Below are 19420 nucleotides of genomic sequence, written 5' to 3'. Positions count from 1 at the left end.
CTCCCCTGCGTGGCGGCAGCTCCCATCTGCCCAGGCTGACCGCTTGGCAGGAACGAAGAAGCAGGCTCGGGAGGCGGCTGCAAAGGACAGGACGGCGGTTTTATATGTGACCCAATACTTCTAGGGGAGTACAGACGGACAGACAGACAGATGGGGGCACAGGACACCAGACAGGGAGGGAGGGGAGGGACACTGGGCAGTGGTGTCTTCTAACCAGTGAGTGGAAGCTGCACCCCACCCCACGTTGGGGAGGGGGGGAACCACACCGGCACAGGTGGCGAGACAGGGATGAGGCGCCCATCCCCGAGGAGGGCAGCCGGGCAGGGCCCAGTCCTCGTTGGCACAGTCGGCTCTCTCTGGCCCCACTGCGTGCTGGGGAGGGGCAGGGCTGCGGGGCTGTAGGGACGCTAGGCCAAGGACCACTGGAGGGGCCAGAGGGGGTACCAAGGCATCTCCTGGGGGGGAGTGGACGTGGGGTAAGGACAGGATCACAAGAGGCAAATGCAGAGCAAGACCAGCAGCAGCCAAGCCCCCCAGGGGAGATCCGAGGCCCCGAGGTGACCCCTGGGGCAGCGATTACCTCTTGGGCACCAACCCACAGGGCCTCTCCCCTGGGGCCTCCGGGCGAAAGTGAAGGAGCAGTTTTTTTGGTTTCAAAATGAGGCGGACTAGAATGTTCCATGGGTGCCACACCCAGGTGAAACGGGGTGGGGGGCTCAGACGCAGAGGGGCCCCCTCTTCTGATGGCAGTAGGCAAGGGAGGTTGTAGGCAAAGCTCATTCCTGGCGCAGGTGGAGGCTGAGGCATGGAAGTGGTGGGGTGGGTAGCAGGGTCTCCGGCTGCCCGCTCCTCAGGGGTCCGGGTCCGGCAGAGGGCACTACATTTGATGCCTGCCGCTCTCTACCCAGACCCCTCCCCAAGACAAGTTCCCCATGGGGCTTCCATTCTATACCTTTCACCCACCAGACAATGCTGCCAGGAAGCTGGGAGAGGGGTGGGCATGGTGTAGGAACCTGGGTCTGGGGTTCAGGGAAGAGAGCCCTCACGGGAAGGAGTCTATGGAAGCCCCCTTACCCTTCCCAAATACTCCAGGTTGGGGAAAAAAAGGGCTACCCCATTTAGGACCCTTATTTAGAGCCCCAAGTAGAAAGAGTTAAGGAAGTGCACCTTTTCTCTGGGAGTGAGCAGAGAGAGCCCCCTGAGGTGGGGGAAAAGGGACACTGCAGGAAGGTGGGCATCCCCTCATCCATCCACAGCAGTAAGTGAAAACCTACAGCTGGGCTTTAAGGGAATCCCAGGCGCTGGGATGCTACCACCAAAGAAACCCCAAACATCCAGCGAAGGCATCTGAGAGGGAGACAGCGCCCCCCTGGAGGCAAGATACCCCCCTGTGGTGAGCCCCTCGGTCCCTCCCCTCCCCTGGGCCACTGTGTGGCCCCTGCTTCTCAGCGGATGTAGACACCTCGCCCCCAGCCTTCCAGCTCATTCTTGTTGCGCCCCAAAACTGGACCCCCACCCTCTGCGCAGTAGCGGGCCTTATTCCGGCCACGGTTCCGGTTGTCGGTCAGCTCCTCTTCATAGTCTTCTTCCTCATCCTCCCAGGATCCCTGCCGGGCCGGTGGGGTGCTGCCCCCTGCAGGGTCTCCGAGCCCTGGCCCCTCTGAAGGGTCAGTTTCCATGTCCACACATGAGTCTCCCAGCTCCGTGTAGGCAGAGTTTCGGTTGCCAGGGGTGTCGGCGTCAAACGTGTCTTGGCGAGACAGTGCCCGCAGGGTGCCCGCCCGGCCTGGTGGGTGGCTGCTGGGGTAAAGGCCCGGGGGCTGGCCCAGCTCCCCGGGGTACTCGTGCACGCTGGCGTGCTCCCCGGTGGCCCGTTCCAGCGACTGGTCCCCGGAAGCAAGGTAGGGTCCCTGGTTAGCAGACGGACAGCACACACCATGCAGATCAGGCAGGGGTGAGAGAGACACAACAAAGCAAGGCAGGTTAGTGATGGCACCAAGACACCCAGCCTGGCTAAAGGAGGTGGGTGCTGGCTCCAGGGGATGGGCAGCCCAGCCAGAGGACAGACCTCAGGGCATTTGCTCCTCTATTGGGACAGGAGGCACCCAACCTTCGTAAGACAGGAGGAGGCATGAACTCTTCCGGTAACCATGGTAGAGAGCCCACGAATAATTAGTCATTGCTTCCTCAATGCACGTCATTAATCTGTCTTGGGCTAAATCATCATTAACAGCTCATTAGCATCGCCACTCGTTAGTGGTTGATTGGGTTAGTCACTGCCCCAGTTTTCCAAATATACTAAGGGGATTTCAGCTTGAGCTCACTAACCCCAGTTCCTTCAGCCCAAACCAGACCCTAATCACAGGCTTCCAGAGCCCCACACCTCCCCCATCCGTTCCCTGGTCAAATGACAAAGTCTCCAGGGATGATAGGATTCCTCCCCCGGCCCCAGCAAAAAACCAAAGCAGCAGCCTGGGGAAAGCTGATGGGTCTCCACCCCCCTCCATACACACTCCCCACCCCTCCCCCAGAGACAATGAGGTGGCCCAACATCCTCAGCACCAAATGCCACATAAAGGTGATCTGATGCTCATGCCACCATGGAGGCGGCTGGGTGGGGTGCAAGAAGGCCTGGGTTCTAGTCCCATCCCTTGCCACTTCAAGCTGTGTGACCCTGAGCAAATGACTCTCCTCTCTACGGCCCAGTTTCTCTGCGGTGGTATGATGGGGATTAGACCAGCAATTTCCAAGCTGTTCCCTGGAGACCCAAGGTGGCGGGAAGGGCACAAAAGTGCTTCAGGGGTCCCTGTAGAGGTGAAACGGAAGCCAAGCCCCCAGCTCCCTCTGAGCAGAGCAGGGCCACTTTATATACTGAGCTTCCTTAGAAGTTTCAATGAACAAATGAGCTCTGTTACTGAAAACAAATTTGAAAAGCAATGTTCTTAGGGCGCCTGGGTGGCTCAGTTGGTTAAGCGACTGCCTTCGGCTCAGGTCATGATCCTGGAGTCCCGGGATCGAGTCCCGCATCGGGCTCCCTGCTCGGCGGGAGGTCTGCTTCTCCCTCTGACCCTCCCCCCTCTCATGCTCTATCTCATTCTCTCTCTCAAATAAATAAATAAAATCTTAAAAAAAAAAAAAAGAAAGAAAAGCAATGTTCTTAGAATGATTTCATGGCTCTCTTCTGGCTCTAATCTAGAACCAAATACTTAATGGTGTGAGCCTAGAGATGGGAAGCAGCATCCAGGGGAGGAGGTCCAGCCAGGGCAGGGCACCGACAGGAGGACCTTTCCTGGAAGCTGTTTCACTGGGAGAAGGATGGAAGGTAGGGCATCAACTCAGAGAAGATGCTTCATTCTGGGTCCCCTCTGAGGAAACTCCTGGGATTAGGGCTCTGAGAGAAGGGACAGTCTCTCTGGGCTTAATGGCCCTGCTCTGTGGGAACTGCCTGGGGTTGATGGCCCTTGCTCTGCTGGGTCTAAAATGGGTGTGGGGGCGCCTGGTTGGCTCAGTCGGCAGAGCATGCAACTCTTGATCTCTCGGCCACGAGATCCAACTCCACACTGGGTGTAGAGATTACTTTAAAAAAATAAATTTAGGGGCGCCTGGGTGGCTCAGTTGGTTGGGCGACTGCCTTCGGCTCGGGTCATGATCCTGGAGTCCCTGGATCGAGTCCCGCATCGGGCTCCCTGCTCGGCAGGGAATCTGCTTCTCCCTCTGACCCTCCCCCCTCGCATGTGCTCTCTCTCATTCTCTCTCTCTCAAATAAATAATTAAAATCTAAAATAAATAAATAAATTTAAAAAATAAAACCTAAGTGGGTGTGAAGTCCAGTGAATGAAAATATCAGTCTTCCTTATGTTTTCCTCCTCATCTCCTATCTATTTAATAAGGCCCCAATCAGGCCTCATATCCAAAAGCCCCTAGGGCAGCAGCTGTAGTCCTATGGGACCAGGCCCAGGGAGGCACCACCAGCCAGCCCCAATCCCATCAAAAACCACAGACACCAGAAGCTGCCACTCACCACATTTTTTACAAAATAAGGCTCTTCCCTTCCTTCCCCATGTTCCCTGCGCTCCAGGTCGAGCCTTGGGCAGGAGGGGCGATGGGTGGGACACCTACATGGCGTGCTCCTGCTGCTGGGGCACCGACCTGGCCCGCTGAGAGACCTCCAGCCCGCCCCAGAAGCTGAGATTTCTCCTGAGTGAGGTGAGCACCTGTACCTGGAGGTTGGAGACAGGGGCAGGGCTGGCGGCCAGAGCGGCAGTAGCCATGGTACGGTTCAGCAGCGGATTGGGCGGAGTGCTGCTGGGCGGGTGTGTGGCCTTCCAATAGGCTTCCAAGTATTCGGCCAAGTGCTCGCAGGCGTCCTCCAATTGGTTCTCGTCCAGGATGATGTCAAACATTTCCTGCGGAGGCGGGTTTAGGGGCGGGGCTGGGATGAGCCGGGCGTGACCGAGGGGGTGAGGGTGTGGCCTGGGTGCAGTGGGTGGAGTCAAAGGGTTGAAGGACAAAGTTAAAAAGAAACCTCTGGATGTCCAGGAAGAGGAGGACTCTCAGAAACATACACTGGCAGAACTAAAAGAGGTCTTGGCACCCAGACAGTCCAACTCTCTCATCCTGGATATAAGGCAACCCCGGCTTGACCCCACAGAGAAGTGGGGGGGCTTCCGGGGCTCGAACGCGGTCTCTGACTGCCTGTCCGGCGCTCTTTTCCAGGGAGACCAGTTCGCACCTATAGACCCCACCCTGGTGCTCCTGGTCGCTCTGTCTCTCATGCAGGCCAGAGGAAACAGGAGAACCCAAATATCTCCCCTTTCCCAGGGTCTGAGCACTCACGGGAGGACACTGCGCCAGCTTCTCGGAGGCCGCTATTTGGACATTGAGGTGTTTGGACTGAGACTTCCCTCGGGACTTGATGAGCCTCTGAAGTACCTAGTTTGGGGCGAGAGAAGCAGAGCTAGAGGGATCTCGCAATGCACCAAATCAGAGAAGCAGGTCCTGGGTGGAGCTAGCGTGTCAGGACGGGGGCAGGGGGACCTGGGGGTGGGGGCCGGGGGGGTGGATGTTGGATGATTCTCAGCCCTGGCCACCTCGTCAGAAATGACCTCGCCAGCCCTGTGTCCCTCCTTACACAGTGCTCAGGCTCTCTCCCGGGTCTCATGCCAGGCTCTCCTGGGAAGGGGCTATCTGAAAGGCAGTGATTCGCCTTCCTGATCCCTGTCACTTTACAGGCTTCATTCTCCAGGCCGGCATCCCCATGGGAACGGCAGCAGCCATCTTTGACGGGACACTTGCTGCGAACAGGCACTGGTCTGTGCTTTCCATATGATCAGTCCATTTAGTCCTGACAATAATCTCATGAGGTAGCCACTATTATTATTCTCATCTCCACAGCAATCATGATAACAGTAGTAACAGCTAACCAGAAAGCCATGACCTTAACGAAATGATCAAAGTTAATGTCACCAATGACACAGCAGACACCTCGTGCCTCTTGATGCAACACGCTCGGAAAGACACATTGCACCAAAATGCAAAACCTAAGCCTCATCACAAGGAAACATCAAGCAAACCCACACTGAGGAACAGTCTACAAAGTCGGTGGTCTGTACTCTTCAAAAACGTCAGTGTCGTAAAAATCCAAGAAAGGCTGGGGAACTGTTCCAGTTTAAGAATGTGAAAGAGAGGGGCACCTGGGGGGCTCAGTCGTTAAGTGTCTGCCTTCGGCTCAGGTCTTGATCCCAGAGTGCTGGGATCGAGCCCCACATTGGGCTCCCTGCTCGGCGGGAAGCCTGCTTCTCCCTCTCCCACTCCCCCTGCTTGTGTTCCCTCTCTTGCTGTGTCTCTGTCAAATAAATAAATAAAAATCTTAAAAAAAAAAAAAAGAATGTGAAAGAGAGAGGTGCCTGGGGGGCTCAGTCGGTTAAGCAGCTGCCTTCAGCCCGGGTCATGATCCCAGGGTCCTGGGATCGAGTCCCACATTGGAGTCCCTGCTCAGCAGGGAGCCTGCTTCTCCCTCTCTCTCCCTCAGCTTGTGCTCTGTCAAATAAATAAACTCTTAAAAAAAAAAGAGAGAGATAAAGCAACTAAATGTAACACGTGATCCTGGGTTGAGGGAGAAATTGCCATAAAGGGCATTATTGGAACAATTGAAAAATGAAGGACGGGGCGCCTGGGTGGCTCAGTCGTTAAGCGTCTGCCTTCGGCTCAGGTCATGATCCCAGGGTCCTGGGATCGAGCCCCACATCGGGTTCCCTGCTCAGCGGGAAGCCTGCTTCTCTCTCTCCCTCTCCCACTCCCCCTGCTTGTGCTCCCTCTCTCGCTGTGTCTCTCTCTGTCAGAAAAATAAATAAAATCTTTAAAAAAATAAGTAAATAAAAATAAAAAATAAATTAAAAAAGAAAAATGAAGGACTAAAATATTTCTTGAATTTGGCAACTGTACTGTGGTTATGTAGATTAATGTCCTCGGTTCTTAAGAAATACACATTGAAATATTTAGGAATAAAGACATGGTATCTACAACCTACTCTCAAATAATTCAGAAAAAAAATATATTCACATATACATAACACATACCTAAAGATAAAATGTGGCAAAACGTTCAAAATTAGTGAATCTGGAGAAAACGAAATAATATACTTTAAATGGCTGAATTGAATGGTGTGTGAATTATCTCAATAAAGCTGTTAAAAAATTACTGAATCTTAGTGAAGGGCATTCAAAGAATGGCAGTTCTTGGTACTCTTCCGGCAACTCTTGTCTAGATTTGGAATTGTTTCAAAACAAAAATCTAAAAAAAAAAAAAGAATAGATATAGTGCTTAGTAGGTCCTGGGCACCTTGCATGGTTAATCCACCTATGTCATCCTCACAACCACCATGTGAGGATCTCTGTTTTGCAGGTGAGGACACGGGCACAGAGACATTAGGGGACTTTGCCAAAGGAGCACAGAGCTGGGAGTACAGTGTTGGTTCATTAACTCCGGGCGCCCTGGCTCCAGAGTCCCCACCCTTCACCTTGGTCAGTGCTCCTGGGAGAAATGGAAGGATTGGTTACTTGCCAGCTCACGGAGTGTTTTTGTATCCATTATCTCATTAGATCCTTTCAACCACCCCAGGAAGGACTTCAATCCTATCCTCCCCTTTCCGCTCATTAGAAACTTAGGGCTCAGAAAGGTTGGGGTGCCTGGGTGCTCCGCTCATAGGGTGTCTTCATAAAATGGGAACAGTTAACCACCCTTGGTTGTCAGTCATGAATCAGACAGAACTCAGGGCTCTTTCCATCATTACCTCAAATCCCCTCAACAATAACAAGGGAGAGATTTCAATTCCCATTTCATAGGTGAAGAAATTGAGGCACGGAGGCTAAATAAATCCTCCAGAGATCCCAAGCTCAATAACAGAACAACAACCAAACAAACAACAAAAGTGAGTGTATGAATGAATGAATAAGTCAACCAGAGCAAAGGGTTGAACCCAATGCTGTTTTCTTACTTCAAATCCTTCACCTAAACTCTCCTTCCATGTTTCTCAAACCCCCGCTAACATCTAGGAGGGGAATCTCACAGAGCCGCAATACGAACAAGAAGTAAATCAGCCTTCCTACCAATTCATTTCTATCAAGGTCCAAGCGAGGACAGTGCAGCAAAAAGGGACAAAATCAAATGACAGAAAAGACCTCCCAACTGCCAAGCAGTTGGGTGACACTGCGGAGAAAAAGCACAGAATTCTTTCAGTTTTCTGGATCAAGGATGGGAGGTCAACCAGAGCGGAGACAGGGGGCTGGCCTGCATGACACTATAATGATACTTATACTAGCTAATACATGATGAGGCACATTATACCAGACCCTTTGCTAAGTGCTAAGCATTCACATTAGGTTCGATTTTCACAATGTCCATTTGATGGAGTTTTACAAAGGAGGAAAATAAGGCTCAGGGAGATTCAGTCACACAGTTAATAAGCAGTTGCTGGGATTGAAATACAGGCCACCCAACCCCAGAGCACTCCTGTCCCCACGAGGGTCAGGCTCTCTCACCTACCTTTGGAGAGGTGATCTTGATGTAAACAATGATGGGGGCCAGTGAGGTCTTAGAGAGCTGGGCTGGGTGGTTGATGGTGTCAGCATCCAGAGCAACCAACTGAAGGGTCCGGGCCAGCTCAAAGATTCGCTCGATCTCGCTCTGAACCTCAGCTGGGGGACACGGAGTTATGGGGAAGGGGGAATGTAGGGGGGCCTCCCCAAGAGGCAATGGACAATCCAACCCTCTGGAGATGCACCCCCCCACCGCCCCACGTCGCAGGGTGGGCTTACCCAAGCTGGAGCGTGTGTTGGAGCGCTCAATGATGATATGTTTGCTGGGGTTGTTGAGGACTGAGCGCTTAGCCAGGGAAATGTCTGCCGTCACACGAGTGATGGAGATCCTGAGGGATGGGGCAAGGGGAGTGAGGGGCCAGGGTGGGCTTGAATGCCCTGCTCACTCCCCAGGCTCCAGGCCTGCCTCCTAGCCCTCAGTACAAGGAGGCCCAGGATCAGCATTCAAGCCCACCCTGCCCATCCCCAGCAGCCCAGGACCACAATGGGGTTGGGAAGCCAGCTCCCAGGGTCTTACCTGCCATCAAATCGATGCTTCAGGAAGTCAAATAAAGCTTTCTGCATCATGTCTGTAACCTGAGATTGGGGGGTGTTGGGGGGGGGAGTGAGGTGTTTAAAGCCACTCAGGAAGGGTGGGCTGCCGAGTATTTACACCCTCACATTCCATTTTCTTCTTTAATTCCTGAGGTAAATGGCCCCCTGGGGGAGGTGGGGGGGTTCCTTCTGGGTCTGAGGAGCCTCTGATGCGGTCTCTGATTCCAAAGGTTCTTCTAGGTGGATTCTCTGGGAGGAACCTTCTTGGGGGTGTCTTGGGGGAAGGGGACTGCACCCTTCTGAGTGAGTCTCCCTGTGGGTCAGGCCCCTCTGGGGGCTTCTCCGAAGGTCTGTAGCCCTCTGGGGAGATACCCTGGGAATCTGGGCCCTTCCAGGGGATCTCCCTGGGGTCTGAAACTTTCTGTAGCATCTCTCTAGAGATCTGGGCCCCTCTGGGTCCATACCCCTCTAGGGGCTCCTACCTCATAGCCCTTGAGCGATGGTCCCACCAGGATGATGGGCCTCATGGAAGGTACCACGTCATAGGGGGGCACATGCTCTGTCTGAGGGGGAAGCAGGGAGGGGAAACCCCAGAGTGGAGATGGCATTAGCCCCTCTTCCCCAGCCTCCAGGCTCCCCCATGCATTCTTTCCTCCCCCTGCTCCCAGAACCCAGATGTGGGGGATGGGGGTGGGGATGGGGGTGGGGATGGGGAGGGATGGCCAAGGAGAACCAGGAAGGGTGAGGGAAATGGGGGGTGGGTAGAGAGGGCACGAGAATGGGTGTTAGAAGGTCCCACTAGCTCATCCCAGGGGGTGAGGAGGGGGACACAGAAAGCTGTGATACTCACCGACTTCTGCTTCTGTTTGGCTGGGTCCAGAGATTGCCAAGAGTAGGGAGGCGGGGGAGAGAGGGGAGGGCACCCAGGCAGGGGCAGAAGGCAAGGAAGGAGCCAGGACAAGAGAGGGAGGGAGAGCGGGCAGACGAGGAGAGATAACAGGGCATGCGTGTTAGTGACAGACAGAGCCAGAGAGAGGGGACGGGACCCCATGCCAAGAGGGAGCCAGAGATGGCCCTGGATCAGGGCTGGGAGAAGGACTGACAGTCCAGTGGACTTGTGAATATTCCCACCTACCCTTCCCCTTTCTGGGTCTTGGGAAAGTTCTGGAAAGGGTGACAGCCCCTAATTTGGTGCCCATCTCCTGCCTCTAGTGCAGTCCAACCTGCCCATTTTAAGGGTTCCTTAAACTGTCCTGCTGTGCAGCCAGTAGACCCCCACATGCCCACCCTAGCCCCACGGAGTCCAAAAAAGACCAAGAAGGGTTCACCATTCCGCTCTCCCCATCACATGGTGGGGTGCAGGGCAAACCTGGAATATCCCAGTTTCGTTACCACCAGCCCCTGCTTCCGGGGGCGGCGGGGCAAGGGGCACAGCCTTCCAAGGGAAGGGGTGCTTTGACTGCAAGAAACGTGCCTTCCTGGGGGTGGGCAGGAGCGGGGTGGTGCGTGGAGCTGGACGCGCCCGCTCCTGGTGCCATGCTGCCCTCCCTGCTCCTTGGCAGGAGGCCCTGCTCCCCACAGAATTGGGCCGGCGCTGCGTCTGAATCCGAAGCGGCCCCCCCCCCGCCAAAGAGCCGGGCCCTGACCCCCTGCCCTCCGGCCAGAACCCAGCAAGAATTACCTTCTTGAAGAAGGGGATGCGTTTGCCATGGGGTGGAGGGGAGGTAACACTGCTAACGCTAGTCTTGGCAGAGCCGCTCTGCTCCCCGAGCTCTGCCTCCTCGTCCTCTAGCTCTAGGGGGTCTAGTTCAAAGGCTAAGTTAGTCATCTCATTACCTGGACCGCAGTCAGGAGACAGGAGGGAGGCGAGGTGGGGAGGGGTGGGATGGACATGGAGACACAAGTACAGAAGGCAGGGATGGGGTGGGGAAAAAAGAAAGAAGAAGAGGTGAATGGAACAGAGCTAGGAGAAATGAATGGGGTCAGGGCAGGGGAGTCAGGCAGAGAGATGGAGCTACCAAAGAAACAGGAAGGAGAGACACAGGAGAATGGGCGCTGACGGGCCCAGCTTGGGGGGCATCCTACTCTTCACGGAGGGGGTACCGCTGGGTGTGTTTGGAGGACTCAGGTCTGGGGCGCCCCCTACTGCAGGGAAAGGAGGGGACAGGCAGTGCAGAGACCACCCCACCCAGGAGCTCCCCCACCCCACCCCCGCCATTCCCTAAGGTGGTAGCAGCTCTTACCACTGGCAGGGGGCGTGGGGCGGCGGGTGCCAGTCACCACGTCTCCTAGGCTGGAGCTGGAGTTGTCACCTGATTTGCTGTGTGGGCAGAGAGGCAAACGGAGCTGTGAGCAGAGGGGTGGGCGTGAGGGCGGGGGAAGCTTGTTCTCTCCGATGCTGCCTGCCCCCCCACCCCGGAGATTCTCCAGCCCCACGGGTGACGCTGTACGCGGCTATGCCCTCGGGGCAATGGGTCAACCCTTGCGGCCTAGTCCCAGCTGGATGGCCCCCTCCCGGTCCCCAGCTAGACACCTGGAGCTGAGGCGGTTCTGGCGCAGCTTCTGTTCCTGCAGGAGGCGCAGGCTGTCCAGTTTGACAGGGCTGGGGATAAAGCCAACCTCACAGCCCTCCTTCACCAGTCGCCCGATCCACCAGTCGTTATTATATTTCTGCAAACAGCAACATCAGGTGGGGTGGGAGAGACCAAGAGGGAGATTGGAGGGGCAAGCCAGCAGCCACCCTATGAAGAAACCCCCCTGGGACCTGCGACGCCTCCCCAGGGGGTGGCACCTCTGAAGAGCTGGTCCCTGGCTCTAGCCTCTGAGCACAGCACCCAATCCTTAGAACAACTCCGTGACCTGTAGCCCCTTGGGCCATGGACCACCGCACCCCCCACACGTCCCTGTCCCACCATGTGCCCACCCCACCCTGGAAAGGCAGGGAGAGGGGCGAATGCTGACACCCACATGTGCCTGCACACTCCCACCCTACTTACAAATCTCATCACAACCCTCTCGACATCCGTGGGACCTTGGCATCACCACCCCATTTTACCAATGAAAATTAGAGGCTCAGAGAGGGGAAGAGCTTTGTCTAAGATCACACAGCAGATTCAGCCGAGCTCTGCTTGGCTCAGAAGTCTTTTTCCGCTAGAGCTCCAGCTGCCCTTCTCCTGGCACCCACTACCCTGCCCTCCTTCCAGACACCAGATGCTCTCTCCACCTCTTTGATGTGCAGGAAGTCCTTGGGCTCGAAGGTGATGGCCAGTCCCTGCACTGGCACCTCATCCCCGGGAGATGGGTTGTAGCCGACATTTGTTCGCACAGCAAATGCCACGGGCTTGGTCTAGAGGTGCACAGGGAGAATGACAACCAGAGGGTTAAGCCACGACGTACCGCAGTGGGATGGGGATGATGTGGAGGTTTGTTGTGTTGATCATTGAAAAGTATACTGAATTGTTTAAGTGGTTTTCCTGTATGTACATTAAATTTCACAATTGAAAAAAAAATAGAATTCAGCCTTCTCAGGATGAAGGGGGCCACTGGGGATGGTAAGTATTAGCCTGGAATGACATCCAGAAAGAGTATTACTAATGATAACAGCAACAACAATAATAATAATAACGACCAAAGCTATGGTTTACTGTGCCAGGTCCCGTGTTAACATGTTTTACAAGCATTACCTCATTTATTCACCACAAAAACCTTAAAAAGTCAACTACTAGGGGCGCCTGGCTGGCTCAGTCAGTGGAGGACTCTTGATCTCGGGGTTGGAAGTTCGGGCCCCACACTGGGTGTAGAGATTACTTAAAACAAAATAAAATAAAATCTTAAAAAATAAAAAAGTTATCATCTAAAACTAATGATGTAATGTATGGGGATTAACATAAGAATAAAAAATAATAATAAAAAAGTTAACTACTATTATTATCTTCATCTTTTTTTTTTTTTAAAGATTTTATTTATTTATTCGACAGAGAGAGACACAGCGAGAGAGGGAACACAAGCAGGGGGAGTGGGAGAGGGAGAAGCAGGCTTCCCGCTGAGCAGGGAGCCCGATGTGGGACTCGATCCCAGGACCCTGGGATCATGACCTGAGCCGAAGGCAGATGCTTAACGACTGAGCCACCCAGGCGCCCCTATTATCTTCATCTTAATGAATGAGGAGACTAAAGTTCAGAAAGGTTAAGCGGCTCGCCTGAGATCACACAGCTAATCGGGGTCAGCCCGGGATGTTTGACTCCAGAAAGAAGGGGGGAGTCTCAAGTTCCTACTATGTGCGGCAACACTACTTAGCACTTATTATCCTGTATGAGAAGGCAAGTAGTATGGCCCACATTTTACAGCTTTAAGGCAGAGGCACATCGAGGCCCTGGGGTACACCAGCTGAAAAGTGGCTGGGCCAAGACTTGGCCCTCGGTCTGTTCAGGCCATCCCTAAGGCCTGGGGGTGGGCAAACAGAGCCAGCACAGCCCCCTGACTCCGTATTTCTCACCTTGGCTTTCTCGAGCTGGGCCAATGCCTGGCGCTCTGCCTCCTTCCTTAGGGCTTCCCGGTCCTCCTCCAGAGACACGTCAGAGTCCGATGGTCGGCTGGTGTAGGACTCCGCCGAGCCCTGAAAACGGACCGGGCCGGCTCAGGGCCCGCACTGCCTCCTGGTTCCTGGGCCTCGGGAGGCACAGAGGGGCCACCCGTCATGAATGCCTCAAGCCCCAGCCAGCCCAGCGTGATGCCACAAGGGCTAGGAAAAGGTGGTATGAGATGAGAGAAGCCAGGGACTGAGATTGGCAGGCCCCTGGGAAAAGTGTGGCCCTAGGAAGGGCGACAGCAGCGAGCAGGGGGTTAAAGCAAGTCCCACAACAGCTGCTTGGGGCCCAGGGAGGGGTGGGAACCTGATAGGGGCACAGCGCAGGGGAGGAGTGCCAGGGGACGGTCTCCACTCCCTGTTCCTCCTTCCCTCCCCTGCCCCCAGCACCGTACCAGCTGAGATAGACTCGGGAGAAGCCCAGAGCCCTTCCAGGGCCAGTAGCCACCAACATAGGCCTGAGCTCTCTGCAAAATTGGCAGTGGGCAGCCCGCTCTGCAGGATGGGGCCACCAAAAATTTTGCTATCTTCTGCTCAAAGGTGAGGGGAGATAGAATCCTATTTCCCTGGCCAGAATCAGAGGAAACCCAACCCTCAGCCTCTCACAAGATCCAAAACGAGACCCTAAGATTCCTAGGGCAGTGCAGGCAAAAGAGGCAAGTGAAGAGCAGAACATGGGGCAGGCCTCTCTCTATTTCTATGGCTGCTGGCTGCTAGGGTCTAGGCAGGCCCAGAAGTCTGGCTATGCCAGGAAGCTGGCCTTGACCACACGGACCATCCCAGAGCACAAGGAACTCCCTCAGGGATGCAGGCGCATGAGTGAGGCCCAAAGTGTCAATGAACATGCTTATTCACAGGCGTGCTTGGATGTGCAACTTCAAGTGCATTTAGGAGGCCGTGTTCTACGGTATGTGCTGGATATGCACGACTGAATGCACATAGATGCACCTGAGCACAGGCAGGGGGGCACCCTAGGTGTGAGTGTCCCTGACCATGTGCGGCACATGAGGGCAGGAGCCAGGAGGTGTGCATTTGTGTGACTACCCAAATGGGGTGGTGCTGGGACAGGGGCAGGTGGTACTGGAGGAAGAGCAGGACTACACACGTGTCGGGGTTCTTTCCTGAGGCCATGAAAGGGTCACTTGGCCAGGAATGCCCAGGGGACCTAGGAAAGAGAGAAAACACAGTCCCACCTCCCCCAGAGGGTCCTGTCATTAGCTAGTGAGGTTGCCCACTCCTTTCCCAGCCAAATCACAAAAGTAGGAGACTCATGAAGGGGCAAGATTGGGGTGGGAGCGGGGTCACTAATGGAGGCTGGAAAAGAAACAAAAGGGAAGGAGAGTGAAAACCAGCTGATCTACCACTCTCCACCCCTCCTGATGAGAGCACTAAGAATCAAGGAGACAGATGCCCCAGAGAGCCCGAGAAACAGACCCAGAGACAGAGTGGCAGAGAGGCATTTACTGATCCTTACAGACATGTGTGTACGCACACACGCGCGCACACACAGACATGCACGCACATAGACATATCAGAAATGGCAGGAGCAGGGAAACAGCGAGGAGGCAAGGAGACAGGCTAGAGTGAGGGCCCCCCCATCAGCTTTCCCACTGGGGCTGCTCCCACCCACCCCGACTCCCACCCCATCCCTGGCTCACCACTACGAGGGTCCGGCTGGGCGCCTCCATCCCGGCGCCCTCAGTGCCTGGCCCTGCAGGCCTAGGGGGTGGCCCAAACTGCCCGTTCCCCCAGGGGGCTCAGGTTACAAGCAGAGTTGCTACATGTGCAAACTGCTAGGGTATATTTAGCTCAGAGATGTGGCAAGGCCTGCTCCCCTACTCCCTGCGACCTACTGGGGGTCAGAGCTAGGGAGCTGAGAGGAGGATGGACTGGAGGCTGGGGTCTGATCCTCTGGAGTGGCAAACACTGAAGGAACCAAGACTCTTTTCTGTCAAGAGGAGTTACCCCCGAGCACAGCGTCATTCCTCCTATCCCTGGCCCTGGCCCTGGCTGAGTCCTGCAACAGGAGGGATGAGGAAAAGACTGAAGAAAGGACTTCCCGTCTGTCTGTGTGCTTAGAAGATGCTGGGATGAAGGGCTGCTTGTCTGACCCTCTCAAGTCAGGCCTGGGCTCGCATGTGCCAAGTGTTGTGGAGACAGAAGAGGCAGAAAGGGCCTCACTCCACAATCTGCGGTGGGTCTGCCTGGCACCACCCTCTCTCTCCAGCCCAAGGGGGTGCAGGGGCTGACCTCCCTACTGTCCTCTGCTCTCTTATGCCCTGCCCATTTCCTCTTTCAACATACTCCCTTTCCTTGTCTGATCCCAAGCCTCTCTCGCCTTTTTTGGGTACCAGGTTTTGTTGAGATGCTCTGTAGCCATAGCAACCACATGCCTCTCTGGCTGCCCCTCCCTGAGCCCGAGATGGCCAGGCGTTGGGAGTGAGAACAGAGATGAGAACGGCATCTTCCTGACTGAGAAAAGAAGACCCCAGAAAGCTATCCAGCCTCCTTCAGCCAGGGGTGCTGGGCTACCCTCCTCTCTAAAACCAATGCCCTCCCGCCCTAGCCCCCTCCAACACACTTTCTCTCTGGGTATTCAAGAGCAGTCAGCTGGATGGGAGGAGGCGTTTCCTCACCATACCTCACCAGGGCTCCAGGGACCCAAAGGACCTGGCTCCTCATCTCTTAGGCTCTGCGTCTACCCCACGCTGTCACAGGTTCTGGGGGAGGACATGGAAGCAGACAGCCGGCAGGGGGAGTGGGTGACAGCCCGAAGCAAGCTAGGAGGAGGCAGGCCAGGCTGTCCCTGAATGAGATGACGCAGGCAGGCAGCAGGGGCTGGTGCCTGGGGCTGGGGGAGGGGCAGGGCGGGGGCTGAGGCAGTGGGTGCAGGCTGACAGTGTGTGCAGGAGAGGTCATGGGGGTGAGGGTGATGGGGTGGTTCCAGGCAGGTGACAAATGACATGGAGGAGGGTGCCTGGAGAAAAGCCTCAGACCCAGGTAACCAATGCTGGTCTCCACCAACCAGCCACCTCCTTTCTCTCAGCCCAGCCTCCCCATTACCTGGCGGACAAAACTGTTGGATGTCGTATCTGAGGACGTGCTCCCATCCGACCTTTTGAACCGCCCTTTCCTCTTGCTGTATTTGCCCTGGGGAAGCCAGGAAGGGACAAGAGTGGAATCAGAAAGGGCCGTTCCCAACCCTCATCCCATCAGGCCCAGAGCTACAGCCAAGCTTTGGGAGTATCATTCCCTGCTCTGAACAGCCCCACCCCCCATCTTCTTCCAGAGATGGTACAGCCCGAGGGGGAGGGGGGACCCAGACCACAGCCTTGGGGAGGGGGACAGTGGGAGAGAACCTTAGAAAGCTCGCACAGAAACCCCCAAACCAAGCCAGAGAGGCTGGGAACAGGGAGGCGCTGAGAAGCTGGAGGCTCATTAGGCAGCAAAGCTAATTAAGATGCTGGGCAGGCTGCAGAGGCCTCCGGGGAAGGGAGAGGCTGCCTGCAGTGTGAGGGGGGCAGAGAGAGCTGGGGAAAGTCCCCCTCCTTTTCCCCCTCAGCTGGAGCAGAGGGGGGCCGAGTGTGCCTGTGGCCCCCAGGGTGAAGAGGAATCGCCAACCTGGGCCCAGCTTGGCTTTTCCCGTGCCCGAATCTTGCCTTCATTTTTCCGCAGAGTGGGGAGGGGAGTGGCAGCTCTCAGTTCTTGGAGACCCAAAGCCAGATTTCTGGGGAGGGGGCTAAGGGGGACGGATGGAACTGTATCTGGAAAGGAAACATCTAACCCCAACCCAGCCCAGTGTCATGGGGGCAGATTTAGCAACACCGCCCCCACCCACCAACCCTGTCACGACTGTTTCTCAGCCCCTTCTTGATCATCGCAGTGGTCACGCCTCTCCCCAAGGGGGAGAGAGCTCAAGCTTCCACTCTCTAACCCCTGGCTGCCACTGTCCATGCCCGGTCCCCATGGTAACCACCAGGCTGCATCAATCTAAATGCCCCTTGGCCCTGCCCCAAGACAAGCCTAGGACACAGCCCCCACAAGTCCCTGGGGTAGGCCGGCTCAGCCTCACTGCCTGGGTTCCTGGCTTGGGTGGAGTGGACACTGCTTGACCTCTCGAGCAGCCACACATTCAGGTATTTCCAGGCCTCCTGTCAAAGGGGCTCATCCTTGCCCTCCCTAACTCACATACACACTTGGCCCCAGGCCAGTCCAGAGTCATGGGAGGGGAATGATGGAGGGTTCAGGCCCTCCAAGCCCTTGCCCCCAGCTACCATCCTAGAGTTTCTATGCCCAAGAAACTAGATAAGACATGATCAGACTAGGGGCTCTGGTTCCTTGGGCCTGAGTACAAGAAGGAGCATGGATAGATAGGAGAGAAAGGTACCTGGGAACCCTTCAAAAATCCTCCCTCCCAACCCCTTCTCTCAAACCAAACACATACCCAACCTCTAGGATTGAGGATCCCTACAAACTTAAGAGGATCCTCCAGTGAGCCCCAGACTCTCTTTCACACCACCACCACCACCCCAGGATGGGAAAAGGGAGTGGCACCCAGAGAGACAAGGGACAGCTGAAAGGAAGGCCCCAGTCAGCTGCCTCCCAGGCTCCAAGGGGCCTGGGATGGAGAAGGGAGGTATTTTTAGGTCTAACCTGGCCCCCCCCCCCCACACATGCCCATCAACCACATTTTCATGGTGGTTACAGTTGCTCCAGGCTGGTCACAGCAAGAAAAGAGTTAATGGTATCCTAGCCTTGGGGTATTGCCAGACTGAAGAATGGCCTTGTCCCAGAAAAATCCCTTGGCACGACCACCCTAGACCCTGACCAGTCACCCCAGACCCTGCTGGTCACTCCGTGGGCACGCACCACACCCAAGAACGCCCCTTCCTGGGGATAACCCGGCACCGGAAAAGTGTGACTGGGGGTGGGGCGGCAGACACCCCCCAACCCCCAGGTAACACAGCTTCCTCCCCTCCAGGACAGTGAGTTGGCATCCATCCAACTTTCCAAACTTTGGAGGCGTTTTCTAAGGCTGGGGAGGGGAGGGGGGTGGAGAAGGAACGATAACGTGGGTGTTGGGGGAGGGAAGGTGGTCCAATATGAGGATGTAGCTGAGGTGCCAGGATGGGGGCCTAGCCCGGGGCCGGCCCCTTCCCCACCCTCGAAAGGCCAGTGTCTGCGGCTCCGAAGGCCTGATGGCACCGCCCTGACCACCGCCTCGGCCATCTCCCAGGGCCACCCCCGCCCCACCCACCCCCGGCCTGGCGCCCCCGAGCGCGCTCTGCGTCGCCCCCTTTGCCTGAGCTCGCTCTCGAGCCTCCCTCAACCCCCGGATGCCCCGCCAGCTCCCCCACTCTCCAGCCCCGGAGCAGGGACCCTGACGCGGGGGAGGCGAGGCGAGGGTGACAGGCGGCCCGACCGTCCCCTCCCAGCTCCGCCAAACCGCAGCCCAACTCCGGGCCAAGCGCCCATCAATCATTAACCGGCAGGGACTGGGGGCGCGCAGGCGCCCCTCGCCCCTCCGCGCCGGGCACCTAACTCCTTCTTCCCCGCGTCCCTCGAGCCGACCCCACAAGGTCCGCGGGAGCGGCCCCCTGCCTTCGGGCCCGGCCACCACACCTCACCTGCGGGCTGGGGTCGAAGACCTCCATGGGGATCTCCTGGGAGGGTGGGTAAGGGCTCCGGGACATGCTGGTCTTCTGGACCATGGAGAGGAGCCTTCCCTCCGGCTGCCGGCCCGGCCCAGCCGGGCGCCCTCAGCGCATGAGAGAGGCCGTCGGAACCGAGAGCCGCGCGGCGCAGCCGGCACCCGCTCCAGCCACCTGGCCCGGCCTTCGGCGGCCCTCTTCCTGCCTCCCGTCCCTCCTCCCGCTCTCTCTGCCGCCGCCGCCGCCTCCTCCGCCCCTGAAGGCTCAGCATCTCCCCCCGCCCCCTCCGCTCCCACCTGCCCCTCCCTCCGCCCTCCCTCCCTCCCTCCGCCCGCCCCGGCCCCGCCCCTCGCAGCCCCTCCGCGGGCTCCGCACAGACAATGGGAGGGCGGCCGGAGGGAGGCACGCCCCTCCTGGCTCGGGAGGAGGCTGAGCGCCGGCCTCGGACTGGCCTGGGGTGAGGGCGGCCCAGTCTGAGTCGGCGGGGGGGGGGCGGGGGGGGGAGTGAAGCCCGGCCTTGGGGCAGGGGGCGGGGGCCGCGGCTTACCAGTGGA

General features: G+C 56.7%; 1 protein-coding gene across 5 annotated transcripts; it reads right to left on the bottom strand.

The window, feature by feature from the left end:
* Positions 1–80: 80 nt before the first annotated feature.
* CACNB1 (calcium voltage-gated channel auxiliary subunit beta 1) lies at positions 81–19078 on the bottom strand. Of its 5 annotated transcripts, none has more exons than XM_006743311.3 (14): positions 18843–19078; positions 16279–16365; positions 13126–13245; positions 11854–11976; positions 11164–11300; positions 10874–10950; positions 10312–10466; positions 9113–9193; positions 8614–8672; positions 8316–8425; positions 8044–8195; positions 4837–4932; positions 4221–4406; positions 81–1910 (listed from the first exon to the last, which is right to left on the bottom strand). In XM_006743311.3, the coding sequence occupies exons 1-14, from the start codon at positions 18924–18926 to the stop codon at positions 1446–1448; spliced, it is 1932 nt and encodes a 643-aa protein (XP_006743374.1). In that variant the 5' UTR covers positions 18927–19078; the 3' UTR covers positions 81–1445. The 5 variants fall into 5 exon arrangements, with proteins under 5 accessions (XP_006743374.1, XP_006743375.1, XP_081661208.1 ...); XM_006743312.3 differs by lacking the exon at positions 10312–10466 and adding an exon at positions 9481–9500; XM_081805082.1 differs by lacking the exon at positions 9113–9193.
* Between the last annotated feature and the right edge of the window lie 342 nt (positions 19079–19420).

Source organism: Leptonychotes weddellii, chromosome 15, assembly GCF_054177405.1.
Source record: "Leptonychotes weddellii isolate Sample4059 chromosome 15, ASM5417740v2, whole genome shotgun sequence".
In the NCBI taxonomy this organism is placed as follows: Eukaryota; Metazoa; Chordata; class Mammalia; order Carnivora; family Phocidae; genus Leptonychotes; species Leptonychotes weddellii.
This window is presented reverse-complemented; position numbering and strand designations above follow the sequence as displayed.